The sequence below is a fragment of the Talaromyces amestolkiae genome (assembly GCF_001896365.1).
Source record: "Talaromyces amestolkiae strain CIB chromosome Unknown scaffold20.1, whole genome shotgun sequence".
Lineage (NCBI taxonomy): Eukaryota > Fungi > Ascomycota > Eurotiomycetes > Eurotiales > Trichocomaceae > Talaromyces > Talaromyces amestolkiae.
Window position 1 is genome coordinate 28,774 of NW_024468056.1, and position 19,642 is coordinate 48,415.

General features: G+C 46.0%; 6 protein-coding genes across 6 annotated transcripts; 3 read left to right on the forward strand and 3 right to left on the reverse strand.

The window, feature by feature from the left end:
* Window positions 1–359: 359 nt before the first annotated feature.
* On the forward strand, window positions 360–1,392 carry BHQ10_008589 (uncharacterized protein; the record flags this gene model as incomplete). The annotated part of the gene is made up of 5 exons (XM_040881410.1): window positions 360–627; window positions 693–753; window positions 810–1,052; window positions 1,143–1,229; window positions 1,290–1,392. The coding sequence occupies 5 exons, from the start codon at window positions 360–362 to the stop codon at window positions 1,390–1,392; spliced, it is 762 nt and encodes a 253-aa protein (XP_040737091.1).
* Window positions 1,393–1,864: 472 nt separating this feature from the next.
* BHQ10_008590 (uncharacterized protein) lies at window positions 1,865–2,678 on the reverse strand (the record flags this gene model as incomplete). Its single annotated transcript, XM_040881412.1, has 2 exons — window positions 1,865–2,039; window positions 2,104–2,678. The coding sequence occupies 2 exons, from the start codon at window positions 2,676–2,678 to the stop codon at window positions 1,865–1,867; spliced, it is 750 nt and encodes a 249-aa protein (XP_040737092.1).
* Window positions 2,679–3,081: 403 nt separating this feature from the next.
* On the forward strand, window positions 3,082–4,470 carry BHQ10_008591 (uncharacterized protein; the record flags this gene model as incomplete). Its single annotated transcript, XM_040881413.1, has 1 exon — window positions 3,082–4,470. The coding sequence occupies one exon, from the start codon at window positions 3,082–3,084 to the stop codon at window positions 4,468–4,470; it is 1,389 nt and encodes a 462-aa protein (XP_040737093.1).
* A 1,028-nt stretch (window positions 4,471–5,498) lies between these two features.
* Window positions 5,499–13,620, forward strand: BHQ10_008592 (uncharacterized protein; the record flags this gene model as incomplete). Its single annotated transcript, XM_040881414.1, has 11 exons — window positions 5,499–5,678; window positions 5,739–5,825; window positions 5,885–5,942; window positions 6,005–6,187; window positions 6,239–6,335; window positions 6,392–6,923; window positions 6,995–7,580; window positions 7,634–10,540; window positions 10,602–12,355; window positions 12,420–12,734; window positions 12,799–13,620. 11 exons carry the CDS (start codon window positions 5,499–5,501, stop codon window positions 13,618–13,620), a joined length of 7,521 nt encoding a protein of 2,506 aa, XP_040737094.1.
* A 1,004-nt stretch (window positions 13,621–14,624) lies between these two features.
* Window positions 14,625–15,317, reverse strand: BHQ10_008593 (uncharacterized protein; the record flags this gene model as incomplete). Its single annotated transcript, XM_040881415.1, has 1 exon — window positions 14,625–15,317. The coding sequence occupies one exon, from the start codon at window positions 15,315–15,317 to the stop codon at window positions 14,625–14,627; it is 693 nt and encodes a 230-aa protein (XP_040737095.1).
* A 1,010-nt stretch (window positions 15,318–16,327) lies between these two features.
* Window positions 16,328–18,090, reverse strand: BHQ10_008594 (uncharacterized protein; the record flags this gene model as incomplete). Its single annotated transcript, XM_040881416.1, has 2 exons — window positions 16,328–17,699; window positions 17,864–18,090. The coding sequence occupies 2 exons, from the start codon at window positions 18,088–18,090 to the stop codon at window positions 16,328–16,330; spliced, it is 1,599 nt and encodes a 532-aa protein (XP_040737096.1).
* Window positions 18,091–19,642: the final 1,552 nt, after the last annotated feature.

A 19,642-nucleotide genomic window follows, 5' to 3' on the forward strand; every position in this document is an offset into this window, starting at 1 on the left:
CGCCCGCTTCGAAGCTATTCGTGATCTCTGATTGCTTCGGACTTTCTGGAGTTTCTTCCTGACTGAAAATAAGCATAAATTCTTACCTGAAATCTTACGTGCGAGTCGGCCTAGGGTTGCGCCGTTGTGTTCAAAGCAGCGTCATCGATGCCCTATACGAAGTCAAAAGAGGTAGTCTACTCGAACAATCGGCCTTAATGCACATTATGTTGACGCACCTTGTCTTTAAATGTTCAGCGATGGATGATTATAATATGGAGCACCAGCCCCTTCGCGCCAGAAGACTATTAGATAAGTTGATATTAAAAAACGTATAGAACAGAAAGTATCCAGCAAAAAATCGACCGGCTGGCTTCAAAATGTCTTCCTTCGACTTGTGCACTCCAGAAACCTGCAGTATTGACCAAAGTATATTCAAATACCGGCCCTCGTTAGCAGCGAATAGCGTTTTCATCGCACTGTTCGGCGTCGGGCTTGTTATCCATGCTATTCTCGGCGCCAAATGGCGAACATGGTCTTTTACATTTTGCATGCTGTGCGGCTGCGCAGTTGAGATGATTGGTTATGGTGGTCGTGTCAAGATGTGGGAGGATGTTTTCAATTTTCAGGGTTTCATAATGCAGATTGGTTGGTTTTTTGTCCTTCAGAAGCGAATGGTTGAACCAATTTCTAACAACGGTAATGTATTTTAGTCTGTATCACAATCGCGCCCGTCTTCTTTACTGCGTCCATTTATTTGACCCTATACACGTCGTGAGTCTCGTATCCATTCCTTCGGCCTGATCTCATGCTTATTGTAAAATCCGAAGAATTCATCAGCTCGGCGCAAAGTCACGATTCTCCCCAAAGTTATATTACATCGTCTTCATCATCTGCGATGTTGTCTCGCTCGTTCTACAAGCCGTCGGCGGTGCTATGTCTTCAAATAGCAAGGGCTCGTCTCAAGATGGTGTTGATATCTCTTTGGCCGGTCTCTCCTTCCAGGTTTTCTCCCTGACCGTCTTCATCGCCTTGTCCATTGATTATGCACGGTCGTACATGCGCGATGTAAGGTCAGGTGCAGTGCAAAACCGACTCGTCGAATCTAGATACAAGGTCTTTTTGGTATTTTTAGCACTGGCTACTTTGTGCATCTATACTAGATGCGTTTATCGTATTGCTGAGTTAAGCGATGGATACTCTGGCCCTTTGATTGAACAGCAAGGATCTTTCATTGGACTCGAAGGAGTGTAAGTTTTTTCTTCTCGATTCTCCAAAGGTTCGATACATATTCTAACACTTTGTGAAAGGCTTATCGTCGTGTCCGTCGCTGCCCTGTTCATCGGTCATCCTGGTTTCGTATACAAGCAGCCAACCAAAAGACTATCCGAGTCTGACGCCGAAAAGGCATAGTTCTATTATGTCATCTAGTAAAGGATGAACCTCATATAAAATACGTAAAATGGGTCATGATTTTTCAGTGGTGTCCCGTTAGTTGTTTCTTTTTTGTGTCCTTTTTTGACTCTATTTCTTGATTTTTCGGATAGTGGTGCATGGCCGTTCTTAGTCGGTTGAGTGACTAGTCTGCGGGCGTCAGGTAGAGCGAGTGACAGGATGCATGGGTTTTTTAACTCAAGATCTATCTTAATTCAGCTTATGACAGAATGAAACATATCTTAATACTTCATTTGGCTCATGAATAGAGTGAACTCACACTATTAAGAAATTTGGGAAAATAGGAAACGAACAACTTGATCTGAACGACGATATCACAACACAAAGATTCAGGCATATTTTCGGATACGGTATACTATCCATCTGAAGGCTTTACTTATAATGTTAATAATGATCGTGCCCAAATACTATAACTTCATCCATGCCTGTATCAACCGGACCACCCACCATCTATCACTTGAATAGTGCCTGTGATGTATGTTGAGCCATCACATAACAGCCAAGCAATCAGTTCTGCAACCTCGCGAGCCTGACCAGCTCGTTTCATCGGAATCATGGGCCAGATTCCGTCCTTCTTTTTCAACATTGGTGTGTCGATCGGACCACTAGGATAGAAATCATAAGCAATCGTATACAGCAGCCATACTCATCCAGACCAACTTTACTTACGGCGCAATAGCATTGACTCTGATCCCTTTCTCTGCCCCTTCAGCAGCTGCCGCTCTCGTAAGCCCGACAACAGCGTGCTTTGAAGTAACATAGGCTCCGTTCTTTACCATGCCCTTGATTCCTCCAACACTTGCTGCATTCACAATGCTAGATTTCGAGCTCATAACTTTGAGTTCGGCTCTCAAGCAGTTCAGAGTTCCGTTAATATTGACTCCGAGCACTCGGTCCCAATCTTCCTGGTCAATATCTTCGATGCCAGCGATCATGGCTTGCTTCGGTAGAACACCGGCTAGATTGACTGCGCCATCTAATTTCTGGTTGTAATGATTGACAGTATGTGTGATCCAAGCTTCAACTTCCTCTCGATTTCCGACATCAACGACTTTGGATGTTGCTGCGCCTCCCGCATTCTGAATACTGGCAACGGCTTCCTCCAGCGCCGGACCACTTATATCAGCCAGCGACACTTTGGCACCGCGTGCTGCAAGGAGTTTCGCTGTCTCAAGACCTATACCTGAGGCTGCGCCAGTTATGGCAATGACTTTTCCTTGGAACTCTGTGGACATTGCGCGCATATACCACCAAGGCGGAACCGGGAATTTGTTATGTTGCGAACAACGACGTACTTTTATCTATGTCCAACTTAATAAATGAAATAGCTGATTATGAACTGTTTTTCAGTCACATACTTGTGAATTGATTTGTCCCCTAAATCTTATTACTGTTCGCCTTGCTAAAGAAATTCGGACTTTCTGGAGTTTTATGAGTTAGTGTTGAATGGCGTTCTCGGACTTCCGCTCTAAAGCCACACTCGTAGTTCTCCCATCACCTCAGCATAGGTTTCACAAGAACATCTTTTCCAAAAGTAATGTAAAACGCCAGTGTTTTTGGAATCTCATGGTCGTCGAGTCGTTGTACAGGTCACAACAGGTCTCTTGATTATACACTACCAATCTTACAATCTCCAAATTTCCGCAAATGACGACCACCACTCAAATAAGCAGTATTCATCAAGTACTACAAAATGATGACCCGGAGCTCTCTCCAGATGTCATGGGTCAATTTCTTCAATTGAAAACCTACAACCATGGCGCAGCACTCTTCGAACTTCCCGATGGCATCTCTCGCGAAACTGTAGTCAAGGAATTCAAGGACGCCGCTGCTAAGATCGTGGAGAAGATTCCATGGCTTGCACAACGAGTGGTTCATGAAGGAGTTCGACCAGGTCATTCTGGAGTTTTCAGACTTGCGCCCTGGCCAGAAGACAGACCTTCGGAGGGTCTCGTCAGAGTGAAGTACTGCGATCATATTTTGCCGAGCTACCAAGAACTCTTTGAAGCCAAAGCACCTGTTCAGATGTTGCCAGGAGATGTGATCTGTTCGGTCCCCGGATTTCCTGAAACATATGACGAAAGCAAATACGGACCTGCTGCGGCCTGTATTATCCAGATCAACTTCATTCGCGGCGGTGCCATTCTGACGTTTTCCAATCAACACAATGTAATGGATGGTACTGGGATCTTTCAAGTGATCATGCTTTTTTCTCGCGTGTTGAGTGGAAAAGATGTCCCCCGGCAGGCCATTGAAGAAGGAAACAGAGATCAAGGCACAGTCATTCCTCTTTACAAGCCTGGAGAGCCGATCAAAAACCACGATTTTTTGAAATTAAAACCACTGCCTCAACAATCCTCCCCTAACGTCATCGGGGCCAAATGGGCACAAATCAGATTTCTCAAAGAGAAAATCCCCGAAGTCAAGGCTCTAGCAAAAAGCGAAGCTGTCCCATTTGTTTCTACGGGTGATGCTGTTAGTGCTTTGTATTGGAAGTGTCTAGCTCAAGCGCGGGTGGCCAATGGACAGGACCCCAGCGCCGTTTCTAAGTTTTCGCGAACCATCGACGCTCGTAGCGCAATGGGCGTCTCGACTGCGTACATGCACCAGATGGTCTACTTTTCTCCTACATGGTTCACGCATCAAGAGCTGGTCGATCTCCCTCTTTCGAGCATCGCAACTCGTCTTCGCCAGAATCTAAGCGAGGCAAACACCGAGCACTCGATTCGTAGCTACGCGACTTATGTCGCTGGCGTTCCCGACAAAGGAACTCTCTTTTATACTGGTCCATTCAATCGCGCAACCGACATTTCGTCCTCTTCTATGGCTCAGGCTGCTCTTGTACTTCCCTTTGGGTCTCTTGGTGTTCCCAAGTACATTCGTCGACCTAATCTGGCACCAATTCCGGGCACGCTTTACTTCTACCCACCAGAAGTCTCAGGGGACCTCAATTTATTGGTGTGCTTGAATGATTACGAGATGAAATCTCTGATGAACAATCCACTATGGGGGCCATATACCGAATTTATTGGTTGATCTAGCTACTATACACGGATAAAAACAATGAACTTTCGGTTATCTCGATGAACACTCGGAAACTGGTGCTACTTCGCTCTAGGTAAATTTAGAATCACAGTTCCATCTGATGTGGTCTTCACAATAAGTCTTGAACCACAGAAAACCATTTAAGTGTTCCCACGGCATACAGTACCACTAATTACCTATTGGCACCTCCCATGTTTATAGCCTCCAAATGCCCACTGCCCGCCTGTAATAATGAATAATAACAGCAGAGAAATTTTCAAAAGGGCTCTAATATAGCTTATACGGAAATTCTTATGTGATGTAATATATACACTTCATTTTCAACTGAATGAGGGTGGTGTGATGATTAGGATACAGGGAGGGTGTCAACACATTTTTCATCTCACTGTACCTTCTTTGCCCTAACGTCGCGAGGCAGTAGGTAGATCAAGCCCCCCCCAATCAACAGAGGAATAGTCTCGAGCGCATAGTGTCTAAAATTTATATACTAATAGTCTGAAAGAGTATTAAGTTTGATAATTATTATTGTCAGTCAGCTACGGTCGATGGTATGTTGGTTAGGAATCAGTATTCCCAAGGCGAACACTAGCGAGCACAGTAGGGTCGGACTTTGACCATAAGTGGATCAGAAATTCTCCAAAAATAGGCTCGAACTCCTTACAAGACTCTTCATTAATATGGGGATTACTCCGGTGCCCTACTAGAGGTCAATGACTCTGTGCTAGCTGCACTCGGAGTATTTTTCGGTCTTTTTCCCACCACGCAGGAACGTTAGGCCAGCAAAGCTTCGAACGCTACGAACTCCTATCAGCAATAGCTAGATTTATAGCTTCATATTAAACCCTGGATGTTTGTTATTTGGGCTTGCTTGATCTTGCATGTATATCTTCTTATCAAGATCCAGCTTTCTGGTAATCAATTATAACTTACCTGGACCCGGTTTTCTTCATGTGAATTGCTGTCCAGGGAGAATACTACCCACTATCCAAACATCGTTCTTTAGCTATACCACTTTAGACATGGCTTCACAAGTTCCTATCGCCATTATTGGCATGAGCTGCCGATTCTCTGGTGATGCTACCTCTCCGGAAAAGCTCTGGAAGCTATGCGCCGAGAGCAAGAGCGGCTGGAGCAAAATCCCCGAGGATAGATTCAATTTAGATGCCTTCTACCATCCTAACGGCCAGAAGCTAGACACGGTAATACATGCTCTCTTGGAGTGAGAATGGCTTGGCGATCTAGCTAACGTTCTTCGATAGTTGAACATTAAGGGTGGCCATTTCCTCAAGGAGGACGTGGCTTTATTTGATGCTCATTTCTTCAATTACACATCAGATCTGGCTGCGGTTTGTCTCAGAAGAAAGCGTCGTCCTTCTCGTTGTTACAGACTCTGACAATGCTACAGGCTATAGATCCTCAATTCAGGCTCCAGTTGGAAAGCACATATGAAGCTATGGAGAGTGGTACGTGGACTTCTACACTATATTCAAATATGTATTGAAGAGGTTAACCATATCAAATTTAGCGGGTTTGACAATGAACGACGTTAAAGGCTCCAATACCTCGGTCTTTGCTGGTACATTCTTTGGCGACTATAGCGATATGAACATCAGAGACCCCGAAACTTTGCCGCGAGCCTTACTTGTAGGAGTTGGCTCGGCGATGGCATCAAATCGCATCTCACATTTCTACGATCTGCGTGGTCCTAGTATGACTGTAGATACGGGATGTTCTACGACATTAACAGCTTTTCACCAAGCGTGCCAAAGTCTTGCGAATGGAGAATCTGACATGTCAATTGTCGGCGCCTCTAACGTAATACTAAATCCTGATAACTTCATGGTCATGTCATCATCGTCAGTCAATAAGGTCTTTCAAAAGCATGGTTGATTTTCTGACTTGTGGAATTTAGTTTCCTTTCGGAAGCCGGCCGTTGCTTTGCCTTCGATAGTCGTGCTAGTGGATACGGTCGAGGAGAGGGCACGGCAACAGTCATTGTGAAAAGATTGGACGATGCCCTGAAAAATGGGGATCCAATTCGCGCAATTGTTCGCTCAACTGCCGTGAATCAGGACGGAAAGACGGAGACAATTACCACACCTAGCCCGGAAGCACAGACTGCTCTCATCCGTCAATGTTATGCTCAAGCTGGACTTGACCCTGCTCTTACAACATATTTCGAGGCCCACGGAACGGGCACACCAACTGGCGACCCTATAGAAGCCCGTGCTGTAGCTTCAAATTTCAGCAACACGAGAAAGGCCTTTGGATCTGGTCCCCTCAAGATTGGTTCTGTGAAGACTAATATTGGCCACACCGAGACCGTCAGTGGTCTCGCAAGTATTATCAAGGTGGTGATGGCATTAGAAAAGGAGCAGATTCCACCCAGCATTAATTTCGAAAAGCCCAATCCTAATATTCCTTTTGAAGAGTACAACCTTCAGGTGAGTGCAAAGTACACATTGTTTCTCCTGTAAGCTACTCAGAACTAATGCTTCTATTTCCTTTAATCCAGGTTGCCACCAGATTAGACTCTTGGTCTCCAGTGAATGGAATTCGACGAGCCTCGATTAACAATTTTGGATACGGCGGTGCAAATGCGCATGTTGTAGTCGAGGATTATCAGTCATTTCTTTCCTCGACGAAACAAATTACCAATGGTTCAATCACTAGGAACTTGTCGGAGACTATTGATCAAGCCCCGTCTTCCAAGGTCTTTGTTCTCAGCGCCAAGGATGAACAAGCGGCACTGAAGATGGCATCGGACCTAAAACAGCATCTTCTGGAAATCCAACCTGAAGATGAAAGAAGATACTTAGACAATCTTGCTTACACCCTGGGACAACGACGTACTCGATTCCCATGGGTGTCGTCTCATTCGGCTCGCAGTATTATGGGATTAGTTCAAGCTCTTGACTCTGTTAAGATGAAACCTGCGAAAGCGATCGAGCCCCCTAAGATCGGCTTCGTTTTCACTGGCCAGGGAGCGCAGTGGTGGGCTATGGGCCGGGAGTTGATCGAAGCCTATCCAGTGTATAAGCAGTCTGTTTTGGAAGCCGAAGGTTATCTGAGAGAGTTTGGATGTCAGTGGTCGTTAATAGGTATGATTCAATTATCACGTCTCCCAGAGTTGTGACTAACTAGACTTGATAAGATGAACTGACCAGGAGTCCCGAAACCACGAATGTCAATGAGCTGGCGTTTAGTACTCCATTGTGTGCTGTACTCCAGATATCCTTGGTACGGTTGTTGGCTTCCTGGGGTATCAAACCACAGGCCATCACAAGTCACTCGAGCGGCGAGGTTGCTGCTGCATACGCCGCTGGTGCCCTCACACTTCGGTCCGCTATGGCCATTGTATTTGCTCGTGGCCAGGTTGCTGGAAGAAAGATTCCTGGCGTTATTGAGACAAGCGGCGGAATGGTTGCAACTGGTCTGGGCCCTGAAGCTCTAGAAAAGTATATTGCGCGTGTGACATCTGGTCAAGTTATGGTCGCCTGCTTGAACAGCCCAAGCAGTACCACTGCATCGGGCGATGCCGCCGCTGTTGAAGAGCTGGAAAGCCTTCTCAAGCAAGACGATATTTTTGCTAGGCGTTTGAAGATTAATGCTGCTTACCACTCACATCACATGCAGGTGCTAGCTGCTCCATATCTGGAATGGCTGCAGAAACTTTTTGGCCCTCAAGAGCACATGAACCAGGATGTCATCTACTCATCCCCAACCACTGGAAAGCGCGAGACGTCTGGTAGAATGATTAGCGATCCACAACATTGGGTCAACAGTTTTGCGAATCCAGTTCGTTTTGTTGAGTCATTCCACAATATGTGCTTCTCGGATTCCACTGCTACAACCTCTGATGTAGATATTGTCATTGAGGTTGGGCCACATGCCGCCCTCGGAGGCCCGATCCAGGAGATTATTGCACAGCCAAATTTCCATGGCTGCAAAGTAGGCTATTTACCTACTCTCGTCCGTAAAAACGACGCAGTTGACACGATGCAAGCTCTTGCAGCGTCTTTGGTCAAAGCTGGCTATCCTGTCAATATGGAAGCGGTCAATTTTCCGACAGGTCAACGCAATACTGAAGTCCTATATGATCTACCAAGTTATCCCTGGACTCACAAGACTCGTCACTGGAGTGAACCTCGTGTCAACAAGACACACCGACATCGCGCTCATGCCGCAAATGATCTTCTAGGATCACTCGTTCTTGGTACAAATATGACAAGGCCGTCGTGGCGACATGTAATTCGTCTGAACGACCTACCTTGGCTACGCGATCATGTCGTGCAGTCTACTATGCTTTATCCCGGTGCAGGCTTTATATGTATGGCCATAGAAGGAGCTTCACAACTTGCACAAGACAGAGGTGACCAGGTCAGTGGATATGAGTTACGCGACATTGAAGTTTTAAAAGGCCTTCAGATTCCCGATACCTCAGAGGGAATTGAGGTCCAACTCACGCTTGAACCATGCAACGATAAAGCCATCTATGCCTCAGGGTGTCAAGAGTTCCATGTTTACTCCGTCGACTCTCAAGAGAACTGGACAGAACATTGCAAGGGTTTGATTCATGTCGAGACAACCTCCAGTGACGATCAACAAACCCTAATTGCACTGAAATCCAGACTGTCCCAGCTATCCCTTCACAAGCCTGTGGAAGAATATCGAAAGAACATCAACCCAATGGACGTGTACGATGCAATGCATTTTGTGCAAATCTGCCACGGTCCCATCTTCCAAAATCTAGAATCTATCAAGGTTAATGGAAGGCAATCCATTGCATCGTTTTCCGTGGCTGATACCGCAGCGACCATGCCTTATCGACACGAAAGCGATTATATTGTTCATCCTACCACGATTGACTCTCTCTTCCAGGCAGCGTATGCTGGATATATTGCTGTACCGGATGCTAACATGTCCGCTTCCTTTATTCCGCGAGTGATCAAGAAGCTTTACGTCGCACATAACATTCCAAAAGTTGCCGGCCATAAATTTACTGCCTACTGTGACGTTGTAAGCTTTACCCAGCGGGGCTTCGACACTGACCTACTTGTGACTGGCGAAAAAGAAGACGGAAGCAAGACCCCCTTGCTTAAGATCGACCATTACATCACACAGTCTCTAGGCAATGTCAAGTCAATGACAGGAGATGCTTATAACAAGCTTTCAACATTGCACTGGGGGCCTGATCTGTCATTACCCAATGAAGCATATCTTGAGAAGCGCTTAGGCTTTGAATCAGAAGCTTTGACTAACCTGAAACGGGTCTGCTTGCATTATATTCAGGATGCTATTGATGCATTGACCATTGCTGATGTTGCTCAATTGAAATCCCATCACAAGAAATACTATGTGTGGATTAAGCTTCAACGAGAGCTTGCTCTTCAAAACAAGCTAGCGGACAATAGCTCCGAATGGCTCAATGATAGTCCCGCGCAAAGAGCAGCACTTATTGATCAACTACTTGCTTCCGGAAAGGTTGGAGAAGATGTCTGTCGTTATGGGCCACATATATTGTCCATTCTTAGAGGCGAGCTAGATCCATCTGATCTGATACAAGAAGATGTTAAGAAGCCCGTGACAACCCTCAACTCATCCCAGAGTGCAAATTTCCATGCGCAGGTCGCCGAGTACGTCCGGCTTTATACACACCAGAATCCGCGGTCCAAGATTTTCGAAATCGGCGGCGGTGCTGGAACTGTCACTACAACTATTCTCGATGCTATCGGCGTGGAAAGTGACTTTTCGGCTGATTCGTACACTTTTACGGAAAGTGAAGCAAAGCTCGTGTCCGACGCAGAAGAGAAATTTGGGTCATACGCAGGTTTAGTTCAATGTAAACAGTTCATTGCTGAGCAGGACATTTCCAAGCAAGGGTTCGAGACCGGTGTGTATAACTTGATCATTCTTTCGGACACACAGCAAATTGCCGGGAACCCGGAGGCCAACTTAAAGAATATACGAAGGCTACTCAGCCCGAATGGCAGGATTCTCATATTGGAAGAAGGCAAACTTCCTTTCATTCTCGGTCTCTTCCCAGATCCATGGACAACAGGTGCGTAAATACTCGGCCGGTACCATAAAATTAACATTGATGCTAATGAATATTTCTATAGGTGATGATGACGAACGTTCAGGCCTGAACTCTTCCACCGGAAATTGGGCTCCCGTGCTCAAATCGAGTGGGTTCAGCAGCGTTGAAGCTACGATTCCAGAGTCTAGGAACAAGGCATTCTCCTCGGTGAGAATGATAGTCGCAAGGGCGGAGGAAACCTCGATCCCCTCATATGCTTTGAATGTTGCCTTGGTTCTGGGCTCTAAAGCCACGCCTCCTGCGTGGGTCGCTAACTTGAAAGTGGCCGTCTCTGAATTCATTCAAGGAGAGATAACAGTAGAGCCACTTGAATCTCTTGACCCAAGTGGCAGAATCTGCATCTATCTAGGTGATATCGAACATTCTATTCTCAAGAATCCATCTCGAGAAGAGTTCGAAGCAGTCAAAAATCTCTGTGTGAAATCCAAGGGTCTTATCTGGGTGACTCGTGGAGGCGCCGTAGATTGTCAGAACCTGGATGCAAGCTTGAGTCAAGGCTTCCTCCGCACCCTTCGAACAGAATATGCAGGAAAAAGAGCAATTACTCTTGATTTGGACCCTGAGACGGAAGCATATTCTGAGATTTCTATCAAAACACTTGCAGCGATTTTCAGGAAAAGCTTCGACTACACGCAGAAGGGAAACCCCATGGACTTTGAATATGCCGAGCGCAATGGCACCATTAACGTTCCAAGATTCTATAAGGATCTTGAGCGGAACAGCCTTTATTTCCCTGATCCCGCACAGCCTCAAGCACCAAAACCGGGTCAATTTTTCCAGGAAGGTCGTCCTTTGCGACTTCAAGTTGGAACCCCCGGTCTCTTGGACACTCTCTCGTTTTGTGATGATCTAGATGCTCTGAAAGATCTTCCGGATGGGTTCATCGAGATAGAGCCCAAAGTTTTCGGTGTCAACTTCCGTGATGTTATGACAGCAATGGGGCAATTGCAGTCTGATTTTATGGGCTTTGAATGTTCCGGTGTTGTCAAACAGATCAGTCAGGCTGCGACCGAGAGCGGGTTGAAAGTCGGAGACAGGGTTACCACCTTGATGAAAGGACACTATTCCAGCGCTGTGCGAGTGCCGTGGACTAGTGCTGTGCGCATTCCTGATACGATCGGATACGACATTGCCGCTTCTCTTCCAATGGCATACGCAACTGCATATATCTCTCTGTTAGAAATGGCTCGCCTCGAAAGAGGCGAAAAAGTTCTGATCCATGCAGCAATGGGTGGTGTCGGTCAAGCAGCTATCAATCTAGCGAAGAATGTCGGAGCCGAAATTTTCGCAACGGTTGGATCTGCGGAGAAGCGTGAAGCTCTTATTTCGCACTACGGCATTCCCGATGATCACATCTTCTCCAGCCGATCCACGTCCTTCGCTACTGGAGTTCATGCTGCCACGGGCGGAAAGGGTGTTGATGTAGTCTTGAACTCGTTATCAGGGTCCCTCCTACAAGAGAGCTTCGACTGCCTAGCGCAATTTGGTCGCTTTGTGGAAATTGGAAAGCGCGATTTGGAACTGAACAACAGTCTTCAGATGCAGACATTCACTCGTAATGTGTCTTTTTATTCATTAGATTTGATTCAGCTGGAAGACCACAAGGGCCACATCATCAACCGGGTTATGAAAGAGGTGATCCGTCTGTTCGATCAAGGAGCGATCGCTACTGCTATTCCATTTACGACCTACCCCCTGAGTGAAATTGGCAAGCCATTCCGCCTGATGCAGGCTGGAAGACACATGGGTAGAATTGTGGTGACTGTTGAACCTGACGTATCTGTACCGGTAATACCCCCATATTTATATGAAACATAACAGTAGTGCTGACAGTAAGCAGATTATTCCCAAGAAGCCCACCGCACAAATCGACCCCCAATCCTCCTACTTAGTAGTGGGTGGACTTGGCGGAATCGGTCGATCCGTTTGCCAGTGGCTGGCTCAACGAGGAGCGAAGAACATAATTGTGCTCTCGCGCAGCGCTAATGCAGAGAAAATTCGCCCCTTCGCAGAAGAAATGCAACACATGGGCTGCAAGATATATCCAGTGGCTAGTGACATATCTGACTCCGTCTCTATGGCACGTGCTTTGGAAGATTGTCGAAGTAACATGCCACCTGTACGTGGTGTTATCCAGGGAGCTATGGTCCTTCAGGTATGCAATGCCACATGTTCACTCTTCCAAATCCATTGAATGAATGCTGACTGAAGGTTGCTAGGATTCAATCATGGAGCAAATGACAGTAGACCAATACATGGCAGCCATTCGTCCTAAAGTGCAAGGTACTTGGAATTTGCATGAGCAGTTTCTCGGTCAGGACTTGGATTTCTTTGTTATGCTATCCTCTCTTTCCGGAATTGTTGGATTACCGAGTCAATGCAACTATGCTGCGGGTGGAAGTTATGAGGATGCACTTGCCAGATACCGTATCACAAGAGGACTCCCTGCCGCTGTGGTCGATATTGGTGTTGTTCAAGCTGTGGGAGTTGTGGCTGAAAATCAAGATTTGGCGGAGGGTCTTCGTAGATTGGGCTATAAACCTCTGATTGAGGATCACGTTCTGACGGCGATTGAAAGTATAATCGCTGACCCACCAAAATCGCAAGTGCTCATTGGACTCGACGGAGCAGACTGGGAGTCTTCGGGACTGATTCGTGACTCTCGCTTCACGGCTCTCAAGGTTCGCGATTCTGCACAAAGCAACGGTGGTGGTGCCGGCGCTGGCTCTGCTGGTGAGCTCAGCAGTCTTCTAGCCAACGCATCCTCGAAGGAGGCAGCTGTGACTGCAGTGGCGGAGAGTATCAGCAAGAAGTTGGTCGAAATTTTCCTTATGGCGGAAGAAGATGTGGACCCTTCTAAGCCTCCTACTACTTACGGTGTCGACTCCCTCTCGGCGGTTGAGCTTCGCAACATGCTTTCACTGAAGGCCGGCGCCGAGATATCCATTTTCAAAATCATGCAGAGTGCATCGATCACGGATCTCGCTGCTTCGGTCGTGGCGAGTAGCAGCTTTGTCGACCCTAGTCTTTTGACCAAATAATTAGTGGAACTTATAATATCATACATTCTCTTTAGCTTTACTTGTCGCAACCTTGGCGAAAATCGGAACTGAAATTGAAATAAAGGAATTAATTCTCTACAAAAGCATCTAGATATACACCGATGAACTTTATTAAAATCTGTAGCCTTTTCGACGCCATTTTCTGTTGATTCTCGATCTCGGCAAGGTGTACTGGAGTAACTTAGGGAGTTCTTAATTTGTCACCAACACTGACGATGCATCAAACCGCCGTCTGTTTGACGTTCTCCACATGCTCATTCGGCTCAGGCTTTTCCTCAGAACTTGAAGTCATTACCCGTAATCCGGCGACGACGTATGGCTCCCCAAATGATCGAACGCCTCCAATGAAAACCCTATCAATTTATTCAAGGGAATTCCCCTTGGTCTTAGGATAGGAGAAATAAATCACAAAAAAAAAAATAAAGTTCAACATAGAGAAAATGATGTAGGTCTTGTATCCGATGTTGCTCATGGCAACTGGCGAAATCATCATGACCAAGAAATTGAGCATCCATTTAGATAAGACAGAAATTGCGGAGCCTTTGGAGCAAAGACGCAAGGTAGGCATTTCTAACGGTTACAAAGGGTACAAGAAAGGCGTTGCCATCCAGCCACCAACAGCATAAAATATGTCGAACAAGAAGATGGATAATATAGCAAATACGCCCGCAGTGAAATTACCTGAACCGACGCTGAGAGACCCCGTCAGCATAAACATCATGTATGTCATACCAACCGCACCGCACATCAGAGGGGACTTTCGACCGTATCGATCGATGAGGCAAATAGGCGCGAAATTCCGCTGGAAGAGCTCTTCGCGCCTGTTCGGGAGCATAATTTGAAAATTGTATTGTATTTAATTACCCTACTACAGACAATCTGGAAATTTATTGACTGGCTCTTTTCTTCTGACCAGAGGGAATGCTCTCGTCAAAATCTATTGCCTAAAGTTCGTTTTCATAACTATTGTCCATGAATTCCCCTTAAGCAAAAGGATCATTATCCCAATCCTCATTCCGAACATACTCCATCCTCTTCGAAACAACATTCGCAAACTCCTTTCCCCAAACATACTCCACATATGCAAACATCATATCCATGCCTGCACTAATCCCCGACGAACTCCAGATATTCCCCTCTGCCACCCAGCGCGCTCGTCGAATCCATGTAGGTTCTTCACGGAGAGCAATCACCTCATTCCAAGCACGCTTGTTACTCGTCGCTCGCTTGCCGTCCAGCACACCGGCTCGAGCAGCAAGACCAGAGCCAGTACATACTGTAAGCAAGTATCTGAGGGATGGATATATTTTTCCAATAAATTCAATCACGGGGTTTGATGAGGCATCGCTGCGGGTACCGCCTCCACCAGGTACAAGCAATACTTCGATTTTACTGGGTGGATTATCGAATGTATGTGTCGGTACAACTGCTTGTCCGATATTGGATCCAGCGGGGTTCCAGACGTCTTGTTTGTCGGGAAACAATGGTGCAACGTCGGTTGATACGGGTTCGAGAGTGGCGGCGATAATGGATAGTTCGATTTTCTTGTAGCGGGCCACTAAGTTGAGGATGTCGAGGGGTCCGAAGGCATCGAGGGCTTGGAAGCCTGGGAAGAGGACGATGGACCAATGGACGGGGGGTTCTATAGGTATAAGCAGATATCGATTTTGGATCATTTGATGTATAAGAAAAGGTTGGCGTTGTGGGATGATTTGAGTCGCTGAAGAACCAATGTAATATGCACGGATATATAAGTACTCACCTGGACTTTCACTGGACATCCTGATTGATCCACGTATGATCTTGCAAAATGAAAACGTAGAGATTTCACAAAAGGGTTCTTATAATCAACTATGTATATAAGAGTTGAATTATGCAGATGCGAAAAGAACAGTCGTTTGTCACCCCTCCACAATTCGACATTCCGACAAAGTTGACAAACACATCACAATGCCCCGCCGAGCGACGCAGTCCGTGTCAGCCGAATTACCCGATATGGCTTAAGAAGGGCTAAGCTAGAAGATCTTTTAGCAGATCAACCAGTAGGACTCTTCCTTTTCGCCCTAATTTAGTTCTAAGGTTGGATCTGGATCCGGTTCCAAGATCGGCACAATTAGAGCGTTAGTCAAATCACAAGAGAATGACGTTTTATCATTTTAGGAAAAGTCGACGGTTCTTTTCTGGACGTGCAAAGGCGCAGATATTAATTTGGATTATGATCGCGAAGTATAAATTTGCGAGAAAAGATAGAGAGCGATGTCACTAGATATCCTTCGTTTCTCTCAGAATTTAGAACCGAAGAAACAACATAGAAACTGGACTTTTATAATCTCTTCTTTATTCAATACGACCACCTCTTACGAATATCTATCCTCCAGAAGCTTTAATGAAGCGAACGAGCCTCGTAAAACGCTTTCAATGTATAACAGGAACCCAATTAGAATGATCCTCGACGTCTTCGAGACGCGCATCACCAATGGTAGTGACTCCCCGGCAACGCACGGAGCCGTCTCACAACCTCGCTATGGAAAGGGTGCCTCTAAAGAAGTATCGTGACTCGCGATCGGAGTATCGCGAGACCCCACTCAATCTCCTGCATATGACCGTACTTCCAACACCTACTCACTTAAGTTGAAAATACCCATTCTATTAGAGAAGTCGGCTGGTATTCTGATAAAGATATCCTCTAGGCTGCTTTAGCTGTCGTGCTTATGACTCCTAGCACCGATCGCCCTGCTTCAACTGCGGTTGTCATATAGGCCCATCCTCCTTGGTCCGTCTTGACAATTCCAACCTTTTTATTCTCCGCCTGCCCATCTCCGCTGTTTTCAGAAAACATCTCCTCTACCGTACCGACCGCTTTTTCTTTTAGTTTATCTGGTTCGAAAGAGGCCACTACCAGACCCTTGATGCTCAGACGAGTTTTCACATCTTGGGATTCCGATGGATGGGCCCATATTATGACTGCGAAAGCAAAGAGAACCGTAGAAAAGGCATAAAAGAGCTTCAGTACAATCAACATGTAAAATGGAACAAGGGGGACACGTGTGAGGTTGATCAAACTTCGTGACTGTTCAAGTATGCCGGGACGTAGGTCCATTGCACCAATAGATAGTGCCAAGGAATTTTGGGAGAAGTATGCAGCAGTGACGTTCGCCAACCCATCCGAGCTGTTACTGAATCCTGCTATAGTTGCAATATTCTCCAGGGCAACAGTGCCGAAGCCTGAGGCAAATCCTGCTGAAAAGATGCCCCCCACAGTGCCATTCGCAAGACTCGTGTTGAAACTTGTTACCGTGCCATTGACCCAAGTATATGTTGCCTCGTAGATAGTAGAGCTGCAGTTCAAGATCCAGGAGGAACCTATACCAGAACCGTCGAAAGTTGCGGTGCCTGAGGTATCTGCAAAAGAAACGGCCTGCTGAGCTGTTGCCCAGGTACCAAAATACAGAGGATTTTGAGGACTAAACACCTCTGAGGTCGCAGAAAAGTTGTTCGTCAAGCCTGGATCTCCGAAATATTGAACTCCCACTGGACTTGATTTTGAAACTTCGTATGCCATCATGGCTGGACCGGGTGAAGACAGGGAGCCAGCAAATGATGGGGTGCAGTTAAAAGTATACGTGTCAAAGTTTACGTTACAGTTGCTGGTAATGATCTCGCACTCCGTGGTCACTGCAAAAGTGGTAGCCTTATAGTCGACATCGGCAGAAGTGGCACTATCGCTCAGGTAATAAAACACTTTGAGGGGGTCAGAGGAATACTGTCTCACGGTATTCGTCTGCGATATTCCATTCATTATCTTATAAGCCTCGCTGTCCGACTGAAGCACATTTCCTTCCTTTCCCGATGCAAGAGTGCAGGGAAGATAGTCACCATTCAGGTCCACACCATTGGATGTCGTCGTGAGGCTGTTGGCCGTCGAGTCGCTGTTGGTGCATATATTGATGAGGCCTCGGCTGAAATTTTTGGTAGGCGGGGTTATGGTTTGTAGCTGCGTTACCTGAACTGGTGTAGTGACAATACCAAACCAAGTATCGACGGCAGGTATCAGAAACCTACAAGATAGCATGAGTATATGATTATTCGATTTATATATAGTGGCTTTTTCAAACCCTGAAAAAGGTAAGGGTGGTTGAGGAGGCGGGGGAATAAGGTGCGATTACCGAAGTCAACTTCCGGCAAGAAAGGTAAAAAAATCAGAGGAATGTCGATTGCTTACCCTAGAAGCATGGTGATGCTCAGAGTTGTGAAAACTAGCGGAATCGGTTTAGGTAGGTGTCTCCCTCTTCTGCATCGATATCGCACAGTGTCCCATAGCTGCTCAGCTCCACCAGAGAGGAGACCAAGCAATAAACTCAACTGATGAGGTGTCAAGAGCTCCTCATCTCGACCAGTCTGAGATTGCTCACGGATATGGTTGGCCGCAAAAAAAGCCGCCAATGCCATGGTGGCGCTCGACAGGTACGGAATAACTTTCCCAGTCCAAGAAGCGATAGTAGTTAGAGACGATGGATTGAATTGGATATAGTAAGCTCCGGAGCCTCCATTTTCTTTGAGCCCCTCCGCTTGCGTCAGCAACGAAGTAGAGCTATTGTTTGGGGATACAAGAGGTTGTAGTTCCGGCCACCCTGGCTCTAGGATAACTCGATTGGTAAATGTTATACCAAGCAAGATACCACAGATAGTAGCAACAATAATGAATGGAACACCGGCAGCTAAAAGTATGGAAAGATAAGCGCCTTTGCTGTTCTTCGCATCTTTCTTTTTGTTCGGAGGTTTTCGGCTTCGTCGTTGCCCCTGGAATTCTGCCTCCTTTCCGTTGTGTTATCCATCCCCGTATCTATAGGTAGCACTTCTGTCATAGTACCAGAGAAGTCAATAGAACTGGACACGAAAATTTCCTGTCAGGGAGAACAAACAGGGGAAAGCAGATGACTGCTAAGGCTCTCAGCCCTAAATCCCGGATTACGCAGAGTTTATCAATTTTCCACTCTCGGGCAGTTCCTGCATAGCAATGACAGGGGTTTATATCAGCTGGCTGTCACTCTAGGTGTTTAATACGCTATACGCTACTCTAACCTGATATGTCCTTGAGCCTCCACGCATGGAGGCGTACTACAGATATTAGTACTATAATACTCACAGTATTCCTGAGCCCTGCAAAACTAAATGAAGATAGTGTGCGGGCTAACCAGAGTCTAGAATATGTACTTGTCGATGAAAGACGCTATGGTAGCATCACGGGTACGGAGACTTCTCGGTGCCCAGCCAACCAAACAGGAACACGACATAATGGTTGGGGCCACCTGCCAACACCCATTAAAAATTTGAAAAAGCACTCGTTTTAGTTAATTCATGACTCTGATTAATAAACCCTGTCGTGAATATATTGTGCCTTTCCCCTCAAGCACTTGGTGAATTTGAGCCCCACGGGAAAGAAGAGCTTTGGTTTGATTGTTGAGCAGCACTCAGGTACGGAGTAGAATGCTGAAAATGTCAGAATGAAGCTTGTAGTGTTGGCGCTAAATTTTCAGCTCTGACGCCACAGGCGTTATATCGCTTTATTTCGAAGAGTCTCGTTGAAATGGCTGTCCCGCTACGACAGTACAGTCAACCTTGGATATAAGCACTTAATTCAGACAGCCAAAAAATGTGCTATAACACGGGTGGTGCTACATATCAAGTATCATACAAATAAAAAAGTCCGTTAGTAAAATTTGTTAGGTATAGGACATATTTCTATGTATTAGTTGTTTAACCCTCCCACTATTGTAGGGTATTTTTACACAATACTAACTGACTAAGAACATCTTATTTACCTGCTTATAAACACCTTCGTATGGAAACCTGGCTTTGAAATGCTTATACCTCATAACCAGGTATTAAGCGCATTTGCACGATGTAGTACGATGGACGAAATTTTTTGAATTTGTGGTGTTATAAGTCGGGTTGTGCTATTCGCCGGGGATTATATCCAATTACTACTTAAGAAAGCCTT